The sequence below is a fragment of the Mchenga conophoros genome, linkage group LG6, assembly GCF_057382185.1.
Source record: "Mchenga conophoros isolate Kocher_MC1m ecotype Shallow Benthic linkage group LG6, M_conophoros_male_GT1.1, whole genome shotgun sequence".
Taxonomy (NCBI): Eukaryota; Metazoa; Chordata; class Actinopteri; order Cichliformes; family Cichlidae; genus Mchenga; species Mchenga conophoros.
The window spans coordinates 24,414,281-24,437,308 of NC_140531.1; the positions used below are offsets into that span (position 1 = coordinate 24,414,281).

Genomic DNA, 23,028 nt, shown 5'->3' on the forward strand with positions numbered 1-23,028 from the left:
TAACAAACAAAAAACAATTTTGTATTTACTCAGGTTATTTTGTCTTATGTTAGAATTAGTTTGATGATCTAACACACGTGTGATAAATATTTAAAAATACGAAATTAGGAAGGGGGCCAAGGCTTTTTCACAGCACTGTATATGATAAGAAAGTTGCACACAAACTGAATTTCATAGCATTTTTATTCAGCCTATACAACACCTGAACATACTATACAATCTTCAAAGTACTCAAGAGTAAAGAGACAAACATTTAGCCACCTCATTGTTACACTACGGACGTTATACAGAAAAAAACAAACAAAAACAAACCAACACCCCCCCCCAAACCTTTCAATTTTGGCATATCAATAAAAGTCTGGCTTTACAAGCTAGAGGGCATAAGGCAGTGACTTTAATAATCAATTCAGACTTTTATACACATTTCTTTCTAAGAAATCAAACATCTTCATACAGAGGGTAGTTCAGTCAGTGCAGTTTTAATAATAATTTAATAATTAATACAACAGCTGTAGAAGACATCACCTAACCTGCTTGTGTGACATGTAAACAGTCAAACCTTTGCCTGATCCCATATCTACCTTTGTATTTTTCAAAAGCCTGCTACAGCTACCTCGCTTCATGACGAGAGAAGAAGCTGAATGTGAGTGAGAGTCAGAGCAACAGACTAAATTTTAGTCAGATTAAAGACTGAACCGTCACTGGTCATTTAAATGACTTTAATAGAGTTCTGAATTAAATTTACAGGGAAAATAACTTTAAATAACTTTTTTTTTCCTTTTTAAAAAGTGTCATTTTGTAAAGGGCTAACAGTGTGATGACTCTACAGTACAATAAGGTGCCAACTAGGATTGAAAGCAATGATCCTGTCTCACTGACAGCTCAAGTGTCACAATACACCAATCATTAAACTATACAAAAAGCAAACATGTTAATTAATGTGTTATTTTTTTCCATTCCAGTTCACTAAAACAGAACTCTACAACACAGCATGAATACTGTTTCAAAAAACATACTGCCATCCAGAGGCTGTTTTTCAACCTGCAGGATGTCTGCTAGCAGAAAACCTTCATGTGATATTATTTTTGTAAATCCTGTCTATATTTTTTTTTTAAGCGTACACATCCTCAGCTGTAACATAGTTGTCTTGTAACTTACAGCATTCCCCAACATTTATCAAGTTACATTAAAATACAGCTACATAAAACACAAAATTTCTTGTAATTAACAAAAAATGAAAACATTAAAATCTTGTTTTTTAAAATTACTTTCTCCATGTGAAATATTCCTTTAGTGATGTTACATTTTTCTAGACTAGTGGAACTTTGTTTTCATTTCCAGCACAACAGAATAACAAAGGAAGAAGGAAGATCATAAGAGCTGGGTGAGCCGGATGGTTGGATTACAATGAAGATGTCGTCACATAGTTCAACGTTCCAGTAAACATTATTAGCTGTAAAAAAAAAGACTGATTTGTCTCAGTGTTTTTGTATCAGGCGCAACATTATATGTAAAGAGACACGTATAAAGCACTCATATCAAGTACAGTAGCAAACAGACACGCAATGTTTACATCTTTAGGAGTTGTTTTGTCTCCTCTCCAAAAGACTTACCAGAAATGTGCAATACAGTATTTACATGTCTAAATTTTTTTTTTTTCCTCCAACACATGCTGAACTCGTCACTGAAACTTCGCCGTTCTTTCAATAAACGCACAACACCGAGGAGCTATGGCTGAAAGTCACGTAGTGCCATATCTTTTACAATCACAATAAACTGTTTTATGAATTTAGACAGAAAAATGCGTTTGTTTTTTTAAACTTTTCTCCTGATTGCCGTTATAGTTTTACGTCAGTAAACAATGAAACTTCACTCTAAGGTAAACAGTTGTGGTGGAAGGGTAATCAGGCTAATTCATAATTTTCCCCCTACAAGTATAAATGTTTTAAAGTGAGGCTGTTACTCTTGCAGACATATGCCACATGAAGGCCTCCATGAGTACATTTTGAATTATTTGGCCTTTAACCAAAAATATTTTCAACATTAAAATGAGCTCAGCAACAACGTCAGCGACAGACTGAAAATCAACCACAGACGACGATCATGTCACGTTAATTTGACTTGAATAAGTCCACTGCTCGATTCCTCATGATGACTATTAATTAACAAAGTACTGATGACATTTCACCGCATGACAGAATAAAAACACTGTTACAACACTACATACTCTGTCGCCTTCTCAGCTGGTTAAACTGTTAAAATGCTACAGATTTCAGCATTACCCAGGTCTCTCCCACACACTGGATTATCTCTACCTTTTTTGCTTGCATCTAATAAACCATTAGATTTTAGCACTTACACTCATAATGGCGACCAACGTGGATGAATGTGAATGGATGTGACTGCCCGTGCACAGAACAAGGCACAGTCAATAATGTCAGCTGCTACATGTTTTTACAATTATGCACCGAATATGAATTTAAATACAATATTTTACATGATGTCAGTCGTTAGTGCTGATGTTGCACAGCTGCCTCTGAGTGTTGCAATGACTGAATCTAATTTAATTCCAAGTGTACCACTAACAATGAATCGCCACTAAAGGATCACCTCATGCTCATCTTGAAGTTTCATAATGGGAGTTCACAAACCAAAGGGTAATGTCACAGCAGCTATGTCCATCTTTTATGCTGTGTTATGCTCACAAAATTGTTAAAATATGTTTTTTTCCTTTTTAAATTTTCACATATTGGCCATTATCAATGCCAAATGGTAATTTGCTGATATATCGGCCTGCAGACAAATCAGTCAGGCTCTAATACAGTAAAGTTTAAAGGGTGCACTTTGACACTTTGCAATTAATTAACATAAATAAATATGCTAATTTTGCATGTCCTACATCCCTAAAATCTTTCTATGGGGTTAATTTTTTAACAGAAACTTTATCAACTGGTCCTGGAGAAGATCACGTTATATATTTATATTAAGTTACATTTTCATCCCCATCTTTGGTCTGTGATCAGGATCAGTTAGTTTAGACAGAGCGGATAACAAAACTGGCCGTTCAGTCAGAGCTTCAGAAACATTTTTATAACAGCTTTGTGACTTTAAAGGCAGCTACACTGATTCCTAGTGTTTTAATCTCCACACTCTGCTCCTACAGCAAGCCATTGGACATGTTACTGTTCTGCCAGCGCAGACAGGTGGTCTTGGAATGCTTGTATAGGTGTGACGACTGGCTGAAGCGTTTTCCACACTTCAGACACGCGTAGGGTTTCTCTCCCGTGTGGACACGGATGTGTTTCTTGCAGTCAGTCAGGGTGAGGAAGGTTTTGCAGCAGATTTTGCAGGCGTATTTTCGTGCCCCTTCAACCACTAGGACATTGTGCTCTGAGAGAGCCTTTTTGCACTTGGACAGAACGTCTGCTGAGGCCCGGGTGAGCTGAGGGGGGAGGGAGGTGGGCCTGTTGCCACTCATCTCATACCCCCCGTTCTCATTGAGGAGCAGGGGACCCGCTAGACTTGAGGAAGAAGAGGCAGCATCCTGAAGAATCCCCCCGACTGCCTCTTCTCCTCCCATGCCAGTGGTCATTTTTGGAGCAATGCGTCTGTAGCCTGGATAACTCAGACCTGTGCCGCTGGCTCCTCCTGTCTCTCTTGAGGGCCGTCCCAGTGAATGAAGCCCCAAACTTGAGCGCTGGAATTCTAAATCAAAAGGATCCACTCCTCCACGTCCTCCTCTTGAATTTCCCCCATTTCCTCTGGGGCTTCCTAAACCATCATGCAGGGGGCGGAGGAACAGAGAATCGGCTTGCAGATTATCTCCAAAACTGCTTCTACTCTCACCACTGAGTGGACCTGATTGCAAAAGAGAGGAAGAAGCAGAGCTCGAAGTCCCAGCAGCTTCCTGCCTCAGCAGAAAGCGATGTGCTACTGCATCCCCAGTTGTTGTGTTCGGAAGGTCGTCCTCTCCGGCAACCATCCCCGAGCTGCCAGTCGCAAAATCCTTTTGGCTGAGGAAGCTGGAAATGTTGAAACCAGGTTTGCCACTCAGTCCATTATTACACCCAAAACCTCCGTTCGCACCTCCTCCTCCTATACTGCCCTTGAGGATGAGCTGAGAGCTGGGCTGGAGAAGAGAGTCGGAGCTGGGCTGGGGTTCAGAAGTGAAGCTGCGGTCGCTGCTTTCTGGGCTCAGCTCCACCTTCTCTTCGTCCTCCTGGCACCCAGGCTCGGGGCGATCACTGCCTTCGACCTGCGACGTGACGTCGCTAATTTCATCAGCTGGCTCGGGCGAACTTAGCGGCTCACGTTTAACAACCACCTAAGAAAAGCAAGAAAAGGAAAGAAATGTTTCATCTAAGGCCAAGGGAGATAAGACCTCAAATTTTAATGTAAGAATTAATATTCACAACACTGGCTAAAGGTCTCACAGTTGGACAGAATTTTATTGTGGAAAGACTTCTCACAGAAACCTCAGAGCCAGCTCCCAAATGGGTAAAACCAGATGCTCTAAAATAATCTCTTGAACAAGCCTGCTTTGCCTTACTAAGACGTTTTATTTTTTCTAGCATGTCCTTTCGAAATAAAGAATTAACATCCAACCATTTCCCCATTCTTCTGTCACAGTGCGTTGCTACTTTGTTGACCTGTGTCGTCTTAGCAGCTGTAACAGTAATTTGCAGGTTCAGGGTGGATTAAGCCATGGTGATAAATTCCTCTACAGGGAGTGCAGAATTATTAGGCAAGTTGTATTTTTGAGGAATAATTTTATTATTGAACAACAACCATGTTCTCAATGAACCCAAAAAACTCATTAATATCAAAGCTGAATGTTTTTGGAAGTAGTTTTTAGTTTTAGCTATTTTAGGGGGATATCTGTGTGTGCAGGTGACTATTACTGTGCATAATTATTAGGCAACTTAACAAAAAACAAATATATACCCATTTCAATTATTTATTTTTACCAGTAAAACCAATATAACATCTCCACATTCACAAATATACATTTCTGACATTCAAAAACAAAACAAAAACAAATCAGCGACCAATATAGCCACCTTTCTTTGCAAGGACACTCAAAAGCCTGCCATCCATGGATTCTGTCAGTGTTTTGATCTGTTCACCATCAACATTGCGTGCAGCAGCAACCACAGCCTCCCAGACACTGTTCAGAGAGGTGTACTGTTTTCCCTCCTTGTAAATCTCACATTTGATGATGGACCACAGGTTCTCAATGGGGTTCAGATCAGGTGAACAAGGTGGCCATGTCATTAGTTTTTCTTCTTTTATACCCTTTCTTGCCAGCCACGCTGTGGAGTACTTGGACGCGTGTGATGGAGCATTGTCCTGCATGAAAATCATGTTTTTCTTGAAGGATGCAGACTTCTTCCTGTACCACTGCTTGAAGAAGGTGTCTTCCAGAAACTGGCAGTAGGACTGGGAGTTGAGCTTGACTCCATCCTCAACCCGAAAAGGCCCCACAAGCTCATCTTTGATGATACCAGCCCAAACCAGTACTCCACCTCCACCTTGCTGGCGTCTGAGTCGGACTGGAGCTCTCTGCCCTTTACCAATCCAGCCACGGGCCCATCCATCTGGCCCATCAAGACTCACTCTCATTTCATCAGTCCATAAAACCTTAGAAAAAACAGTCTTGAGATATTTCTTGGCCCAGTCTTGACGTTTCAGCTTGTGTGTCTTGTTCAGTGGTGGTCGTCTTTCAGCCTTTCTTACCTTGGCCATGTCTCTGAGTATTGCACACCTTGTGCTTTTGGGCACTCCAGTGATGTTGCAGCTCTGAAATATGGCCAAACTGGTGGCAAGTGGCATCTTGGCAGCTGCACGCTTGACTTTTCTCAGTTCACGGGCAGTTATTTTGCGCCTTGGTTTTTCCACACGCTTCTTGCGACCCTGTTGACTATTTTGAATGAAACGCTTGATTGTTCGATGATCACGCTTCAGAAGCTTTGCAATTTTGAGACTGCTGCATCCCTCTGCAAGATATCTCACTATTTTTGGCTTTTCTGAGCCTGTCAAGTCCTTCTTTTGACCCATTTTGCCAAAGGAAAGGACGTTGCCTAATAATTATGCACACCTGATTTAGGGTGTTGATGTCATTAGACCACACCCCTTCTCATTACAGAGTTGCACATCACCTAATATGCTTAATTGGTAGTAGGCTTTTGAGCCTATACAGCTTGGAGTAAGACAACATGCATGAAGAGGATGATGTGGACAAAATACTCATTTGCCTAATAATTCTGCACTCCCTGTATATAAGTTGTAAAACAAATAAAACCTCTAAAGTTAATCATAAATATTTTTTTCTAACTCTAGCCTATAAATGGAAACATTTAGTGGAAAATTAACATGTTAACTTTTGCAAGAAATGGCTTCCTTGCCATTACTGCTGCTGCTGCAGAGTGGGGGGGGGGTCTATACTATACTGGACAGTCTTTTCAGGCTAAAGTAGGTACTCTGCAGTACTGTGGTACAGTTTACAGTAATGAAGTGCAGGATGGGTGTTCACGATCACTGTTAGGACTGGTTATGACAGCTGAAACTCGATGGCCGAGTTGTCCCACCTGTTATACCCCTTTGAAGTCTGCTTGAACTCTTCTGCCTGGGGTGTGTGTGTGTGTTTAGTTCATGGACTGTAATGTCAATTATCTGCACATTAGTTAACGAGGCCACAAAAACACTGGTCAAATTTATGTCTCTTGGATCCAAGTCGATGAGAAAAATGTAATCAAGGCTTCAGGGTAACAGTCATTAGTTTGAATGTAAGTTGATGACATTCTTTACTACCCTTCACCTGCCAATCTCCACCTTTAGACATTACACCGCCCAAAGGTTGGAGAGTGGCCACGACAGCTCATGTAACATCTGCTAATATCTCGTAAATTGCAGCAAGCAAAACCCATAAAGAGCAGTGGACCTCAGAGTCAGCACAGGTCAGCTGTCACAGTCCGTCCGCAAGGAAATCAAATCCTCAGAACAGAAATTATGTGTGACTTATTTCTAAGTGAGTCATTTTCCCCAGCTGCACTGCTACACCCGATCTTATGACTTCCCTCTTCTGTCCAATCCCTTAACCCCTGGTTGCATTAATGACAATCAAACCAACGATTTCTGTTAAGTTTGTTTACTTCATACAGACAAGCCTGAGAGGTCTGGAGAGTTTTAACTATGAAAATATTCCTGCCCACTGAAGAGACAAACCTGTAGCTTTACCTTCTGCTCCTCTTCTTCGTTCTCCTCCTCCTCTGTTCCTGATTTTATTTTCACCCCTGCTCTGCTGTCCTGCTGATCCTGGTCATCCATGTCCTCTTCTTTGTTTACTCCTTGAATTCTCCCCAAGTTCTCCTCCTCGCAGCGTCCACTATCTGACTGACTCGGCATCTGAGGGTCATCTTGGGACGCAGCTGCTAACCCAGTGATTGGAGGGTCAAGTTTAGATTCGTCCCCCATCTTGTGGGAATCCGGGGAGAGAAGTGCTCCCTCCTCCCGCTCTGCGTTCACCCCTTCTTCTCCTAACAACCCGAGGTTAGGCGCCAAAGGACGCTGTCTCTGTCTGGGTCTCTCCTCTGAAATCCCCAGCGCCAGAGAGGGCTTCCGTTTGTGGAAGCGTCGGATTGGGAAGGAGGCCCTCTGGTCAACCACCCTACTGCCAACTACATTTCCCGCCCGGTCGTCTTCCATCCCACCCAAAGCAGAGCTCACCAAGCTGAGCCCCAGCTGCTGCAGTAAGAAGGAGCGCTGCAGCTTTGAAGTGGCAGCATTTGCTGCAAGGTTAGCATTAGCTGCTAACATCGGGTTCACTGCTAAATCAGCTACTTGCTGATGCTGCTGCTGTCTGTGCCTCTGCTGCTCCTGCTGTGGGTGGTGATGGGCAGCTCTGTCGGATGAGGGGGACATGGGCAGCGTGCGCGTCGTCAGGTAGTGTTTGCAAGCCTTGACCACATTGTTGAGGTGCAGATGCGAAGCTGCGAGGAGAACATCCATGACATTGCTCTCGCCGAGCATCAGTGTTGACGTGTACATCATGTCCACGAGAGCAGCGAAGGCCTCGGCCGTCACCACCTGCAGAACGCACACAGTGGTTTCAATCACCATTAGAATGACTAAAAACACTTTTTTCGCTTTTTTGACAGCATTTTCTTTCTAACCTCGCTGTCCAGCTGGATCATGTTCATGCTAGCATCTCCCTCTGCGACAGTGAACAGCGCTCTGAAGTGGGTGCTGCAGGCCGCCAGCACGGAGCGGTGGGCTTTAAAGTGTCGGCTGCCTACCACGATGACACAGTCGCAAAGCTGACCATGGACACGCTGATAGTTCAGCTGCTGGAAGATCTGCTCAAAATGGCCTGGGAAATCCATGGCCCTGCAGACAGAGGAGCAGAGGGTAGGTTAGTTATGCAGAACTACAGTCAGCAAAGATCAGGTGATCTACTGATGTCACTGCATCTGACCTATCAGCAGCGACCTGGAGCTTTTCAAGCTTCAGTGTTCTTCAACAAATTGGGAAATTCAGTTTACTGCCCCTACGTACTCTTACCCTTATCATCATAATGCCCAAACCAATAGTTCTAAGTTAATTGCTGTATTACAAGAAACAGACTGTATGTAGTTGCCAACTTGACATTATTGAGTAGCACACTGGTTGCAGCTTGCTTTTTTGACAATCCATTATGCATGAGAAAAAAAACAAAAATTAAATAAGATCAAGTTATCTTAAGGGATAAAACAATTGGGGACAAAGTGATAAATCACAACATGTGTTACTACAACACTCATCACACTTCAAAATGTTAAAAAACGCTTATTTATCAAAGTAAGACAGGAGAGGATGGAGAGAGGTTAGATTTTAAAAGGTAAGGACTGCTCCGTGACATTTAACAGACTGGGAAGTTAAAGCTGAAACATAACATCCTCATTCATTTTAGACACTTTTGAACTGATACCAGATCTATACCTGATGTGTTGCTTATGTGAAGTGTATACTAACTTTTGCTATTCCAAGGTTGCATGAAAAGGCAGTGTATGGCAGGGTAATCCGGTTAATCTGTGGTACTGTGGGGATGTTTACAGTGCAGAACAGATGTGGCGTTTATGGTTACTGTAACAAGGAAACACGTAAATTTAAAGTTATGGAAAGGAGATTAATTCACTGAATTCTACCTTTATAGTGTGTAGGGGTGTCACAAATCTGCCCTGACAGCCAACAAGAGCAGAAACTCAGGTCAGCTGATCACAGCCCGAAAACAAAGAAAATTTCATTGTGCTTACAATAAAAATTACTTCCAAGTGATGCTGCACTACAAAACTAGAGATCTCACACCTACTCGAATCAAACTTGAACCCACGATTATGCTCATTTTTCTGCTTAGGTGTAGCTACATCAGCACATAGAGCGAGTTTGCATCTGAATTTGGGCTGACATAATGTTTGTACTCCCATAATATTATTTGATTTTTATATTATTAATGAAGTTAAGTTAGCTTTGCACAAAACAGCTGATAGAAATGTCCTCCAAATAGCTCATTTTCACTGCATTTCAGAGTCTGGATCCAGCACTTCAGTATTTTTTGAAACAAGTATGTTCACTTCTACTTGAGTGATGAAACTGTGCATTTTTGAGTACCTGTGGATGCAGTCTAGGATGTCTGAATGGTGATGGGGGTGAAGTTGGACCAGTTTTTGTATTTACTAGCGAACAGCCAGGATGCCGTGGTGCTGTCGTTTTATTTTGGTTACTGATTACTGTGCACCAAATGTTGCGTTTTCCACTGTCTTTGCCTTCTTGCTATAAAGTCATATATTGACGAACAGGTCTAACTTTATTGAACACCGTCGTCTTTACACACAGTTAACGTCACAACTGCAATGGAACACAATAGCATGGGATGCGACTGGGTAAAATGGCACAAAAGAAGCACTCTGCTGGTGCTGTAAGTCAGAGCAGAGAGCCAGCGGTACTTTAGGTTACCTTGAAAGATCCGGAAAATGCAGGTATCGAGAGGGAGAACAGGGCCCCGATCAGCCCAACAAATAGCCCGTTAGCTAAAGTAAAAGCAGCGGCATGCGGTCACCGAGACTGGACAAAATGTCCCCTCAAGCCGAGCTGTGGATAGCTAACATTTCCGCTGCTACCTCCCGCGTCCCCCTGCGGTCGACTTCCTGACGGTTTGACCCCGAAGCGGCTTGTTTGGTTTTGGCCGTGGGAACGTAAAGCTGGCCGCGATGCACGGTGACGCGGTGTCCGTTGATCTCCAGCGGCTGCCAGGCTGAGCACACAGCCACGGCGCCAGAATAACCGTTAGAATAATATTAATGCCTCCTATCTATTGGTGAGTGGTAGCGTCATGCTGTGTTGTGTTTTCTAATATTTCCCCCGGCCGACAGACGGTTTTTCCAACCAGACTCACGGGGCGGCGCTGTACCTCTTTTTCGCGTCCATGACCTCACCCGAGGTGAAAAGCTGCAGCTTTACAGTTTCACCACAAGGCGTCGCTGCTGCACCCCCACACATAGCCAGTTAGCCAAAGATTATAAACAGCATCGAGATGGTAAATGCTTTGGCATTTTCATTTTGTTAAAACCCGTATAAATGATAATCCAATGAACAAAGACATAGCAGAAGGAACAGTGCAGGCAAAATAAAGAAAGGCACCAGGTAAAGTATCCACAACAAAACGGGAGAAATTAGAGCAGCGGCTTGGCGAAGCGAACACGGAAGTACAGAGGAGTAAACTCTTGCCCTGCATGAAAACTCATCATGACAACAGTCATGGCCGCCTCCTGCTCGTTTGTGTGCTGCGGAGAGGAGAAAGAAGCCGATAAAGCTGTCGTCGGTGAGTCGTCCTCATTTGTTTATTATGTAGAATTTTTCACGAGGATGATGATGATGACACATGACTCTGGGTTGGGCTTTGTAGAGTTTATATTTCTAAAGCATTTAGGTGCACACGTGGGCACTACTGTGTTGTTGTGTCCGAGGTTCTCACGTGTGTCACTCTACAATCACATCGGTCATTGAGGTTTGATCGCATTTGAGGTTTTGATTCCCGGTGTTTCTGTCTCAATCCCACAGTCCGCTTTTCCAACGGCAGCGTCCAAAATGAAGACAAGCTGGATTTCAGCATGTTTAAAAACACAGAGGAAAGTAACCCCAGGAAAAAGACCAGGCGGATACTGGTGAGGAAGATGAGGATCTATCGTGTGTCTGCACTCTCCGGGCTATGTTGCTATACTCTGTGTTCTTCCTGGTTTCTTTTATTTAGGTTGCAGAGTCAGACAGACTGTCCTATGTGGGGCAGAACTTTGGAGTGGGGTCAATGAAGTGCAATAATCTTTGCAAGTAGGTCTTTGCTGCACATTTTGGCATGTTATGGTCACCGAGGAGGAGATTGATAAGGAGGATGTTTGGCATCTTTTTAGATATTATGTGGGCGTTTTGAACAAGCAGACCATGACGATGGAGGTGCATGAAGCTCAGCTCTTCAACATGCAACCAGTTATACCAGGTAAGAGACCTATAACATATCTGTTGCTATTTCTAACTGCCCATAAAGACCAGAAGCTGTGGAAGGAATGCTTTGTGTGCCTTCTGAGAGTCACTTTTTCTGACTTTTGTCACCAGGAGAGACAACAGACAGTGCAAAACCCCAGGACACTACTCAGACCTACAGAGAAAAGGTGCATTTGCTGCTACTGTCTGTCCATTACAAGACATCTGTGCTTAATTATGTGTAATGTGAATATCTTGTTATTACCTTTAATGTTTCCCTTTCAGGTTGACTTACTGATTGAGGCCTTTGGTACCAACAAGCAGAAGAGAGCTCTGAGCTCTCGCAGGCTGAATCAGGTGGGCAGTGAAACCCTTCAGCAAGCAGTGGCAAAGGCTGCCAACACTGTGATTGGCGAGAAGGGTCTGGAAGGTAAGCTGCACAGTGGATGCCTCTCCTAGGAGAAATCTGGAAGTTGAATGTTTCTCTCTCCAGGTTTTTTTTTCTTAACCTTCCCTCTCTGCACAGCTTTGCAGCAAGAAGTGGCTGACGCAGAGTCGCAAGGAGACCTGGCTCTGCACCTTCCCCCCTGCAATGCAAACGCAGACAAACGAGAGGACGTCTATCCATTTGATGAGCGTATCTTTTATTCCTGTGCTGGAGGAGGAATGTGTTTATGGAAATAGGAAGGCAAGGAATCCATTTGAATCCCAGATATCAAGCTGGGGTACTAGCGTATGCATGTGTTTGCAGGTTTTTATCTAGAGCCGTACCAGACTTTGTTCAGGTGACCCTTAACCGAATATATGCAGTCTTGAGCCCAGTGGAGTTTGGTGCTTTGGAGCAGGGTGGTGCCAAAATGGCAGCACTCACCCCCGAAGAGCTGAAAAAGATGAAAGATGATGGAAGGTAGAGGCAACCAAACCTTCAGAGACATTTTATTAATGTGTTCTTGCACTTGAGGTTGATCTTGTGGTTTTTATCTTTAACCTAAAGGTGCCTGAGTATTGTGAAGCATCTAGAGAATCTGCCAACTGAAAGTGAAAACAGAGACAAAACGGCACGCTGTGCTTTCTACCTCTCTCTGCTCCTCAAACTGGCTCAGGAGAGGAATGTCACCCGCAAGTGTGAGTGAATTTTGTTAGTGTTATGATGTGGAAAGTGGCATACAAACTTTCACCATTAGAGGGTTGTAGTAATTCATGTTTGCATGTACAGTTGGGCAAGAGGAAGGCTGCCCTCGCGTCATCCAGGGCAAACTGTTTAAAACGTTCACTGTGGAGACCTTCAACAATGGCAGGTATGGTGGTTAAACACATGTAGCTAGTGAAGAAAAATGTATCTGGAATTTGATTTTGTTTCACTAAATTAATAATTTCATTAGTAATTCAAAAATTTACCAAATGCTAAACCGAGACAGGGAAGCTAAATAATATATACAGTTGTAAGAAGTTTATATACACGAATCATGAGCATGAATGTCATGGTAATTTTGGGCTTTTAATGACTTCTTTGAACTGTTCTTTTCTCAGCGTGGAATGATTGTACAGCATACACCTTTAATGATTTTAAAAACCAAGAATTAGGTGCACAAGTTTCAATTTATTTAGGATTTTCTCTAATCCACACGGGGTCAAATGTATAGATACTCACTTAAATAATTTAGTAAGTGTTGTTAAAGGTTCTACAATGTATTTTAACAAAGTTAAGACCTATTAGCTTCTCGATAGTGATCGTGATTGACTACATCTTTTAGTTTCTCTTTGCAGCATAAGAAGGGATTGTTCGATAGCACCAACTGGATTGAATAATGCAAAAGTCCAAGAAACTAATTGAAGATCTAAGGAGATCTGTAGTTTCTTGGAGACCCTCGAAAGAACTACAGATTCCAACATCATCAGTTTAAACAGCTGATTTGTCATCACTTTGCCAAAAATGTCACCCTCATATGAGAGAAGGTGAGCTAGGATAGTCAGGAACAACCCAGAAACCACCATGGCTGAAGCCTGCCATGAACTGCAAACTGCTGGAACACCAGCATTACTGTCCACAGTGAAGCACCTTTTTCATTGCCATGGACTGAGAGGGTGGCAACCAACAAAGAAGCCCCAAACACACATTAAAACTGGTTTTAGCATGAATAAAGCAGGCTAACATTAAGCCTCTGGAATTGCCTTTTAAAAAACAAAAACCCAACTCAACCCTGTTTAAATTTGTTCAGTGTGCTTTAAAGCCAGGTCTATGCCAGGAAACTAACAAATTTAAGTGAACTTTACCATTTCTACCAAAAAGAGTGGTCAAATATTCAGCCAGAATTATGCCAGAAGCTTCTTGAGGGCTGCCAAAAATCTCATTAGTACAACTTGCTAAGGGACATTAACCAAATATTAGTGGGGATGTGTGTGTATATTTGAATCTGTATGCATACTTTTGACCTGTGTGGATTTCAGAAAATCCCAAATAAATTTAAACTTGTGCACCTAATTTTTGTTTAACTATAAGTTATTAAAGGTGCATGCTTTACTATCATTTCACTCTGGAAAGCAGTTCAAATAAGTGTTTTTTGTTTTGTTTTTTGTTTTTTTAAAAATCACCAAATTATTTATGGCAGACATTCATGGCCATGATGAGTTTATGTAAACATCTGACCACAAAAGTATAGTTGTTGCTGCACTGATTCTTTTCAAAAGACACACTTTCTTTACTTTTCTGTTTAGAATCCAGAACATGGTGTCGTCGTCAATGCGGGTCAAACTAGCAGCATACTGCTTAGCTCTGCTGCTGCATATGGGTAACATGACAGCTGACCTCACATTACTGCATCGTGACCTGGGAATCACTGAGGCAAGGTAAGCAGGGGAATAAAAAGGAAGCCTTTAAAAATCGTTTCTTACATTTCATACATTGTTTAAATAAAGAGTAAAATCATTAATGAAGTCAATAATGTGGACTTAACCACAGATACTACTATCCTCCTTCTTTACTCTGTAGTTTTTGTTTAAACTGTAAACTATTGTGATTCTTGTGCTCTCCTATAGGATGACTGAAGTCGCAAAGTCAATGAGACTGACCTTGGTGAAACCAGCCCGAGGCAAGGGTGATAACATTGAACTGCAAGATGACAGCAGACTGGCCGCCCTTGTTCTGCCTCTGATCAAATACGATCACTTCACTGAGAGACGGAAACGCAAAAAGATGCACTGAGGACGCGAAGGAGAACCGAGAACTGGACAGAAAGAAATGAATATCAAACAAATGGCTGCATTAAACAAGGCTTGTTTGTTAATGCTTTTGTAGACAAAGTGAACTTCAAAGCGTATGTGACACACTTACATTTAAAGATAGAAAAAAAAAAAAAAAGACTAAAGAGCTGTAAACAAATTCTAGATGACAGAACATCTAGCAGGAACGTATAGGCACGTTTGTAGACATCACATGTTGCACACTACATATCTTCCCCTTCTCTGAGTGTGTGGACAGGATATCTGGATAACTGCCTCTCTCTTCTGTCTGCTGGTCTTTTTTTTGCTTTTGATTTATTTTTTACAAATGCAGACAAATTAAATAAGCTGTTACAAAAGCTAAACTGTCGTCAGACAATAGTGGATGGTTGTGAGATTATATTTCAGCAAATGCGAACCCTCTTCTGAAACCGAAACCTTCTCAAATGTGATTGGTTGGTCGAACTTAAGTGCAGGGGGACTACAAATGGAACTATAAAGCTTAGACTACCAACAGTTTTTTTTGCATAATCATATGCAGACATCTGTTTAGTTTTCTGTGCAGCATGTTGACAGGATCTGAAATAATGAGATGTCTCAAAAGCTGAAGTGCATTAAGTTTTAAAAACCATAGAGGACATTACGCAAGAAGAGACCCGCCAACAAACAGGACAGAAAGAGACAGAATCTTAATTTTGGCTTAATTGCATAAAAGCCCTCACGCTATGAATACACCTTCCCTCGCTACAGCATCCCTTAAATAGTCAACCAAGGCACAGCTTTACTTTGACCCACTGTAAAAGCCACCATTTCTGAAGCCTTTGACTCCTGCTAGGATTTAGAAATGTGCACTTCCTAACCAGCGAGTCCCTATAAGCAAAAATAAGACTACCAAACAAGTCTGCAGTAAATGAGCTAATGATAAACTAGGCAAAGCTCTAGTCTCAAACAGATTCCAAAGAAGTATGAATGTCTTGTACTCCAGCTTCGGTTTTCAATAGCCCACGTTTTATGAGTACAGTAGCATTTTAATCGTAGAAGTACAAAAGTCTAATTTCAGATTTTCAAAATCTTCTTCCACCTTAATAAAAATGAGGGTGGATGGCTCCTTTAATGTTTCAGTTGCCGTCTCCAGCTACTTGGACAATTAACCGAACCCTTATTTTGACAGTCAGTGCCCCACGTGTATGGTTTACAGCAGTTAAGGTGCAACCCGATGCTGACCTCCTGACCCTGGCTATCATATTGGCTTGTAAGTTCTTGCCAGTATTCACAGGATGCTGCAAAACATGCTGCCGCTGTGGCAACCACTTTCCACAGTTGCGCTGATCCTGGTGGTCACGGAAATTCCAAGTCCAGAGGGATACTGGGATGAAGAGAGACCAGCAGGGGAGCTGGCCAGTGGGCGAGGAGGAGGGTTTTCCATAACCCAGGGGGGAACAGATGTACAGCTATGAAATGAAGAGAGAAAGGGTAAACAGCAATTGGGAGGTGCCCTTTAAGATTATTTTTCACCCCACCCCGATTTGTTTTTTTTTTTAAACCATTTTCATCTTCAGCAGTTCCTGAGGGAAATAACCTTTAAGCTGCACACCATTTTTTATGTCACTAGCTAGCTGTCACTGACTGTTATACAATTCTGAGTAAACGGTGAATTTTTAGAGCTTTTTCTTCTCATAAAAACCTGCTTCATTCAAAAACGTTGCTATTAGAGTAAACTGTAGCAGTACATGTATGGGTCCAGCCCAGCAAAGCTAATAAATAGAGAGGGAACGTGATTAAGAAAAACAACCACTGCTCTCCACTGAGGTAATAAAACCAGTAAAAGAACTGCAGTGTGGTGGGACGCACTACCAACACGGTAAAGAACCAAGGACTAAAGCCTCTAAGGAGCCAAACCCCAAACACAGAACTCAAGTTAATAAGATGAGGCAGCAGCAACTGATTCAAGCGGTATCCTGATATTTAGATGGCCTGCCTTAGTACTTCTCCAAGTACACCATCTTCTAACCTCTGAGGTTGGGCTCTAGGTCTTGAACTGGGGGATCATTTCACATGTAAGGAAAATGTGATCACTACACCACGAAGCCACTGCTTTCCTACTAAAAGCAATGACCTCAAAAAGTTCTTTAAGTTAACCTGCAGATCTGAGTAATTTTTTACTCAGATCACTTACTATTTATTAGTAATTTATTAGACACTGCACAGACAGCAGAAGCGATAGAAAGTGACGACACTAATTCCACTGATGGTCTACTGCAGGGGTCTCCAACTCCAGGCCTCGAGGGCCGGTGTCCTGCAGGTTTTAGATGTGTCCTTGATCCAACACAGCTGATTCAAATGGCTAAATTACCTCCTCAGCTTGTGTTGAAGTTCTCCAGAGGCTGGTAATGAACTAATCATTTGATTCAGGTGTGTTGATCTAAAACCTGCAGGACACCAGCCCTTGAGGCCTGGAGTTGGAGACCCCTGGTCTACTGAATGTCTGCCAGTTTTTAATGGGCCTACTGATTACCTGTCATCATGCCTGAGAATGCTATTGTTCCGCAGCACACAGCTCTCATTGCCAGGATCCATATGTAGCAACGCTTTTCTGTTGTCACGGTGACCCTGGAACAAGATGTTGTCATGGACAACACCTTTAACTGGCCCTAGCACGGCAATCCCACAGCCTTGTGAGGGTTGGACACGATTGCGCATTACCTGAAGACAAAAAAATTATTAAAAACTCAAATGTAATAAAGTTATGGTTAATATAAAAGTAAACAGCTACAATATGCAGGTCTAATAGTAGGTTTGGAGATCTTCAGTCCATCCCACCTTGATATCAGCAGTTCCACAGACCTGGATTCCACATCCACGGTTCCCAACAACATCATTCTCCACAATCTGCCCATTACCACTGAAACTGACACCATAGCCACTGTTTTCATAGATGCCATTACCACGAAGCTCCACTCTGCAGTCTTTCTCCACCGCAACACCACCTCGACCATTTTCCAGAATGCAGTTTGTAGCAAGTCGGGTCAGCTGACTGCTTTGCAGCACGGCAATGCCAAGGCCACGGTTACAGTTTATCAGGTTAGCGAAAACATTCAGGGCCTCAGTGCTCTTCACATACAGACCAACTGCTATAGGAAGGGACAAACAGATGGAGAAATGACAAACACTCTTTCATTCTCCCGTTCTATCGGCATTTGATGAAACAGATCAATTTAGTACCTCCATTGTAGCTCATGCAGTTGCTCTCCACCAGGGCCACGCTAATAGAGCGGCGAGCAGAGTGGCGCTCATCTTCACTGTCCAGGTCACTGTCCCAGGCAAACAGTTCACCTTCTTCATTAAAGTTCTCCTGCCCTTCACGTCCCTCTCCTTCTACACCCCTCCTGTCTGCACCGCCTCCTTCTCCAGCGATTCCTTCCTGCCCAGGCCAGTTTCCCTCCCTGACCTCAATGTTCTCTGGGTCCTTCCTGCAGAACACTGCCAGCCCATACATACAGTTATGGATGATGTAGTTGCTTAGGAGCTGTGGGAGGCTGGATGACATAACCCACACACCGCAGCCTTTGTTACCTGAAGGAGTCAGAGAAAGAGGGAACTGAAACTGTTCTGAGTCAGGGGTGTTGAAAATGAGCTATTAAACACAATGAAGCCTCTAAGAGATAAATAATACATACAAAAAACCTGGTTTCCCTCAATAAGTCCACGTCCTCTCTCTCCCACCACAACACCATCTGAGTAGCCGTAACAAATGTAGTTGTTCCGTAAGATAGGGTCGCCTCCTCTGCGGATATCCACACCGCCCCATTGGTTCTCTCGAATTACATTCTCTGGAATTAAAATTAGTTATTATCTGTGTACATTAGTGGAGAAACACAAAGAAGCCATTTGTCAATTTGTGTGTTCATCTGGATAAGACAATGGAGCAGATCCACTGACACACCTGTTATCGTTCCTCTGCCGTTCTCATTTATAGCAATCCCTGCAGCCTGGCCCTGGAAGATGTGATTCCCACTGAGAAAGAAAGAAAAAAAAGGGGGGGATAAAAGTTCCCACGGAGCAAATGATGAATAGGAGAACAGAAAAGTGGTGTCAAAAGAAAGAAAAAAAGAAGCTAGCTCTGCTGTAGGCTTTCTACAAAAATCCAGATTTCTATCTTTTTAAACAATTCCAGTCTCAAGATAAACACGAACACAGTGAATAATATCCAAATTAATTGCTTGCAGACTCCAACCTACCTTACCACGGGATTTCCACTGAAGAGAATATATACCCCAGCTTCTTTGTTGTTGTAAATCTGATTGCTTCGAATTGAACCTTTTCCATTTCCAAGGACAACAACCCCAGAGCGCAAACCACTGTGTATTTTGTTGCACTGTGGATTAATAGTTGATAATGGATAAAAAGACTGAGGAAATTAGTTTCATCTGGAAAGCCTGAATAGATCATTTCTGGAAATCATAAATATTCATACTCTGGGTCTGTCTGTTTTATGCATCTTAAGCTCTTAAGTTGAGTAAGTTAGAAAAGTAATGAACAAAAATCTCCTCATCCATGATATCTGGGCATGCTGCTGAAAGGCTCTGGGACATGCTATCACAGGAAATTTTTTGTTTGCTTGCATCTTTAAAAAGTTGGAATCCAATCAGCAATTGTGTGGCATTTACCACAATGGTTGGGTTAGCCCCCTTTCGGATATCCAGCCCTGCCTCCCCGTTCGAGTGAATGTTGTTTTCTGCTATGAGGCCCTGAGCAGAGAGGCGCAGAAACACGCCTGACGCACGACATTCGCAGACCTCGTTTCTCAGCATTACGATCTGAAGCAGGAGAGATAGAAAAGGAAGGTGATCAAGTAGCAGCTTGAATAGGACACTGATGCTAAATTACTAATGATACGAGCTACTTTAACTTGATATGTTTCCCAAATACACACAATACACAATCGCAGATGCATGCCATTTGTATGAAGCAAAGTTACTAGGAACATTATTAACTGTGGAGTTTTGGATGCAGCGCACGGCGTAGTTCAGGCTACGAAAAACATTCTCCTCCAGTCGAGCTTGTCCATAATTGGACAAATGCACACCGCCCTTCCCGTCTCTGAAGAGGCATCGTCTGAGGATGCAGCCAAGTGTCGATGCTGCCAACATGTGAGCCTCCGGGTCTCTGTCTAATTCCTGCTGTAGGGTGAGAGGGTCAGGGATCATAGAAGGGGGATCTGGGGAAGAGGAAAGTGGAAGAGAGCCATCTGGCCGGGGGTTGAGCAAATGTGATAGGCCATGATGGTCACATGGGATTTTGTACTCCAGTGTAAACTGCTTTTTGGTGTTGTTGGCCCCCCACTCGTCTCTGTTCTCCTCTCCCTCACTGCGCTCACCATCACTCCAGCCATCTTCAATCACTGTCCTCTGACATACCGCATCTACCCCTGTTCTCCTCTTCCAGTCACCTATGGTTATGCTCTCCTTTTTAACATTAGCACCTGGAGGTTGATGTCCACCAGTGGAGGCAGCCGGATGTCCTTTGGGAGAACCATTATGCTCAGATAGGCCACATGATGAGAACGTCCTAGCCAGAGCTGCCAAATGTTTACAAGCCCAGTTCCTTTCTGAGACCGGGGGACCTTCCACAGTCACTGAAGCTGTGTCACTTCCTGAGAAGTCACAGCTGTCAAATAAACTCAGGACAACTCCCAGCAAGTGTGCAGAGCTGCCCTGGGAGAAGGAGCAAAATCGAGCCTGGCAGGTTCCTGGCCCGCGGATTTGCAGCTGAGCCCCCTCAAAGTTGCAGTTATCTAGTTGGACATGTCCCCAGGATGTCTAGAGGAGAGCAAGACAGAAAGAAACAAAGAAATATAATTAGATTCTATTTTCTCTTGTGTTTATAGGAGTGTATAGACTAGGCCAATCTGACTCTGAGACTCTTAGGAAACAAGCTGCACCTTGTAGACAACCGTGGAGAACCAGGGTGGCATGAACACCAGATTACACAGCCTGGCAGTAGGGCACTGCTGTTCCATACACACTAGGAGAGCCACCTCGCCCAGTCGGCCTAACCCAACCAGCTCCACCGGTACTTTCAGCGCTACCTCAGCCTGCTCCTCATACACCCCTGGATGGAGCACCACTCGGTCGTAAGGCCCCACCACCCCAAGGGCTCCGCGCAGGGTTTCAAACTCACATCCCGGCCCCACGTGCCAAACCCTGCGATCTTTCCGACGACGGAAGAAGAGAAGGCAGGCGGAGGACTGGAGCTCTGGACCATTTTGAGTCCAGGTGCGGGTGGCAAGGGCATGTTGTTTCAGGGCCTCTCTCCACGAAGGGGGCTCCAGATGAGGTTGACTAGGCCAGTTGGGATGTCGGCACTCAGGGCAGCCCAGGCAGAGCTGTCTCCAGCGGGTGTTATCCAGAGAGAGGATGAGCTCTCGCCAGGCACGGCACACCTGGCAGCAGCGGCCCAGGTCAGGGAGAGGGAGATAGGCTAAGATAACCCTCCACAGCTCCACGGGGAGGCTGCCCACCTCCATGGCAGCAGAGACGCCGGCTGGTTAGCACCGCGATGGGAGGGATACCTGGAGACAGACACACGTGCACACGCACGCGCATTTCAAGGCAACAGGAAGCGCAAACCGTTACACAACAATATTACCCAACAGGATATTCAACTGCGTTTCGTTTTTAATATTCGCACATCAACACCAAATGGCGCCACGACCAGCGTTAATTTTAGCCGAAAAACAAAATACAGCGAAAACTAGATATGAATTATGTAATCTCACTGTTCATTTTGCGTAGCGGTAAACGATATCTCCACTAAGGGCCTGTAATATTGCCCTGAAAGTTTGCTACAGTTAAACGCGGTTAGCTAGCGGCGTAACTAACGCTAGCCCAAACGTCCTTACCTTTTACCAGTTTGCCATAGTCAACACATGTCGGCTCGACGTTTAGACAAGCCATCTATCCGGCGTTGCATGCCTGCGACACTGACTTTGTCCTCGCATCCTCCGGAGTTCACAGCTATCATAATTACTGCAGATGTACCATCGAAATAAATGGAGTTCAGACGATTGCTTACAGTTTACAGCAAGAAACCCAAGATCCCCATCTTCCGCTTCCCAAAAGTGGGCGTTTACTTCAGCTTCCCCTTGGTGCATCCAAGGGGAAGCTGAAGTATAGGGAAGAACGTTAACTAGTTAGACCCCAAATTCAGAGCCGGGCCAAGGTTTTATGGTGCCTTAAGTGGAATTTAATTTGGTGCCCCCCCCGCTAATCCCACCTCAGCACCCCAATATTAACTATATATTATCAATTAAAAAAATCCTTTGTGCATTCTTCATTTACCAAAACTATTATCATTACTTTCTAGTGCACTGGAGAGAAATAACAACAACAAAAAAAAAACCCAGCAACCTGACAGTGTATTTTTTTTAAACATACTAACTGTTTTAATTGTTGTTGAAATGTGCAAAATGACAGAACAATCATAAGGAATTTAACATAGGCCTAAATATGATTATTTGTTATGCAACGATGCAAGTTTTAAAACAGAACAAATTAAACAGAAAGCTAGCAGTAGGTTACCAACCATAATGCCTGTGGTTTCCATTGCCTAAACTCAACACACCTTTAGCTAATTCTGTTACAGTATTGTCAGTGGGCCTCTTTAACAATAGGCCTATTCTGGCAGTCTGTGAGAAATATTGCTTTAGGTTTTATTATCAGTTATCAAAATAAATAGTGAAGCAAATGTGAGACTAAATGCGTTTTTCTTTCCTAAAACAGTAAAAGACAGCATTTATTAAGTTATCATTTGTTACCTAACCAGTTACATACTGGCTAATATATATAAAATTAGCAGTTATTGAGAAGAGGATGAAGAAATTTTCTTTTTTTTTTCTTTTTTCTTTGCGTTGTATACTGGTGTGAATGGCATATCATGTGACACGGGCATGATGTTTTACTTTGTTTGAGTCTGGAGTGTGGAGTTTTGGTCACTCTGAACTTGCATGGCTTCTCTGTTTATGAGATATTTGCACACTGAGCGGACAAAAACTGAACTGTTAACAAATAGGTTCTCTCTAATTAATGGATGTTTTTCTGGTAGCTTCTGGCTGCACAGAATGTGAGTAAAGGGTTAGCATGAGGATGAAAGGACTTAATACAGTAAGTACATTATTTATTTCCACTCAAAAGTAGAAAAACCTTTCATTTTTTCTTTCTGAATGTATAGGCAGTTTCTATTAATATAGGTTAATGAAAGTAAAGTTCTCTCTCTGTTGATGTAAGCCATTGTAGCTCA

The 23,028-nt window shown here is 43.0% G+C and overlaps 3 protein-coding genes across 8 annotated transcripts; 1 reads left to right on the forward strand and 2 right to left on the reverse strand.

The window, feature by feature from the left end:
- Window positions 1–165: 165 nt before the first annotated feature.
- zbtb5 (zinc finger and BTB domain containing 5) lies at window positions 166–10,763 on the reverse strand. Of its 5 annotated transcripts, XM_085276961.1 has the most exons (5): window positions 9,991–10,126; window positions 9,010–9,120; window positions 8,172–8,385; window positions 7,225–8,085; window positions 166–4,324 (listed from the first exon to the last, which is right to left on the reverse strand). In XM_085276961.1, the coding sequence occupies exons 3-5, from the start codon at window positions 8,379–8,381 to the stop codon at window positions 3,158–3,160; spliced, it is 2,238 nt and encodes a 745-aa protein (XP_085133087.1). In that variant the 5' UTR covers window positions 8,382–8,385; window positions 9,010–9,120; window positions 9,991–10,126; the 3' UTR covers window positions 166–3,157. The 5 variants fall into 5 exon arrangements, with proteins under 5 accessions (XP_085133087.1, XP_085133083.1, XP_085133084.1 ...); XM_085276957.1 differs by lacking the exons at window positions 9,010–9,120; window positions 9,991–10,126 and adding an exon at window positions 10,445–10,763; XM_085276958.1 differs by lacking the exons at window positions 9,010–9,120; window positions 9,991–10,126 and adding an exon at window positions 10,445–10,761 and having other exon boundaries at window positions 7,237–8,085.
- Window positions 10,400–15,099, forward strand: polr1e (RNA polymerase I subunit E). The gene is made up of 12 exons (XM_085276963.1): window positions 10,400–10,855; window positions 11,095–11,198; window positions 11,285–11,361; window positions 11,442–11,527; window positions 11,644–11,699; window positions 11,797–11,941; window positions 12,038–12,148; window positions 12,322–12,418; window positions 12,506–12,636; window positions 12,728–12,809; window positions 14,227–14,358; window positions 14,548–15,099. The coding sequence occupies exons 1-12, from the start codon at window positions 10,780–10,782 to the stop codon at window positions 14,711–14,713; spliced, it is 1,263 nt and encodes a 420-aa protein (XP_085133089.1). The 5' UTR covers window positions 10,400–10,779; the 3' UTR covers window positions 14,714–15,099.
- On the reverse strand, window positions 14,770–21,883 carry fbxo10 (F-box protein 10). 2 transcript variants are annotated; one of them, XM_085276956.1, is made up of 11 exons: window positions 21,632–21,883; window positions 20,672–21,301; window positions 19,725–20,549; window positions 19,398–19,547; window positions 18,969–19,105; window positions 18,674–18,744; window positions 18,408–18,560; window positions 17,953–18,303; window positions 17,551–17,858; window positions 17,246–17,433; window positions 14,770–16,181 (listed from the first exon to the last, which is right to left on the reverse strand). In XM_085276956.1, exons 2-11 carry the CDS (start codon window positions 21,254–21,256, stop codon window positions 16,001–16,003), a joined length of 2,949 nt encoding a protein of 982 aa, XP_085133082.1. In that variant the 5' UTR covers window positions 21,257–21,301; window positions 21,632–21,883; the 3' UTR covers window positions 14,770–16,000. The 2 variants fall into 2 exon arrangements, with proteins under 2 accessions (XP_085133082.1, XP_085133081.1); XM_085276955.1 differs by having other exon boundaries at window positions 17,551–17,861; window positions 21,632–21,878.
- Window positions 21,884–23,028: the final 1,145 nt, after the last annotated feature.

What these genes read in the sequence shown, in the direction of transcription:
- polr1e (XM_085276963.1), top strand. Translation starts at nt 10,780, where the DNA reads ATGACAACAGTCATGGCCGCCTCCTGCTCGTTTGTGTGCTGCGGAGAG. An exon ending in CATGCAACCAGTTATACCAG is followed by an intron (nt 11,528 to 11,643) that starts GTAAGAGACCTA and finishes TTTTGTCACCAG; the next exon opens with GAGAGACAACAGACAGTGCA. An exon ending in CGTCTATCCATTTGATGAGC is followed by an intron (nt 12,149 to 12,321) that starts GTATCTTTTATT and finishes GAATATATGCAG; the next exon opens with TCTTGAGCCCAGTGGAGTTT.
- fbxo10 (XM_085276955.1), bottom strand. Translation starts at nt 21,256, where the DNA reads ATGGAGGTGGGCAGCCTCCCCGTGGAGCTGTGGAGGGTTATCTTAGCC. An exon ending in AGTGGAAATCCCGTGGTAAG is followed by an intron (nt 18,745 to 18,968) that starts GTAGGTTGGAGT and finishes TTTCTTTCTCAG; the next exon opens with TGGGAATCACATCTTCCAGG. An exon ending in TGAGGGAAACCAGGTTTTTT is followed by an intron (nt 18,304 to 18,407) that starts GTATGTATTATT and finishes TGACTCCTTCAG; the next exon opens with GTAACAAAGGCTGCGGTGTG.
- zbtb5 (XM_085276957.1), bottom strand. Translation starts at nt 10,533, where the DNA reads ATGTGTGGGGGTGCAGCAGCGACGCCTTGTGGTGAAACTGTAAAGCTG. An exon ending in TGATCCAGCTGGACAGCGAG is followed by an intron (nt 8,086 to 8,171) that starts GTTAGAAAGAAA and finishes TGCGTTCTGCAG; the next exon opens with GTGGTGACGGCCGAGGCCTT. An exon ending in AGCAGAAGGTAAAGCTACAG is followed by an intron (nt 4,325 to 7,224) that starts GTTTGTCTCTTC and finishes TGCTTTTCTTAG; the next exon opens with GTGGTTGTTAAACGTGAGCC.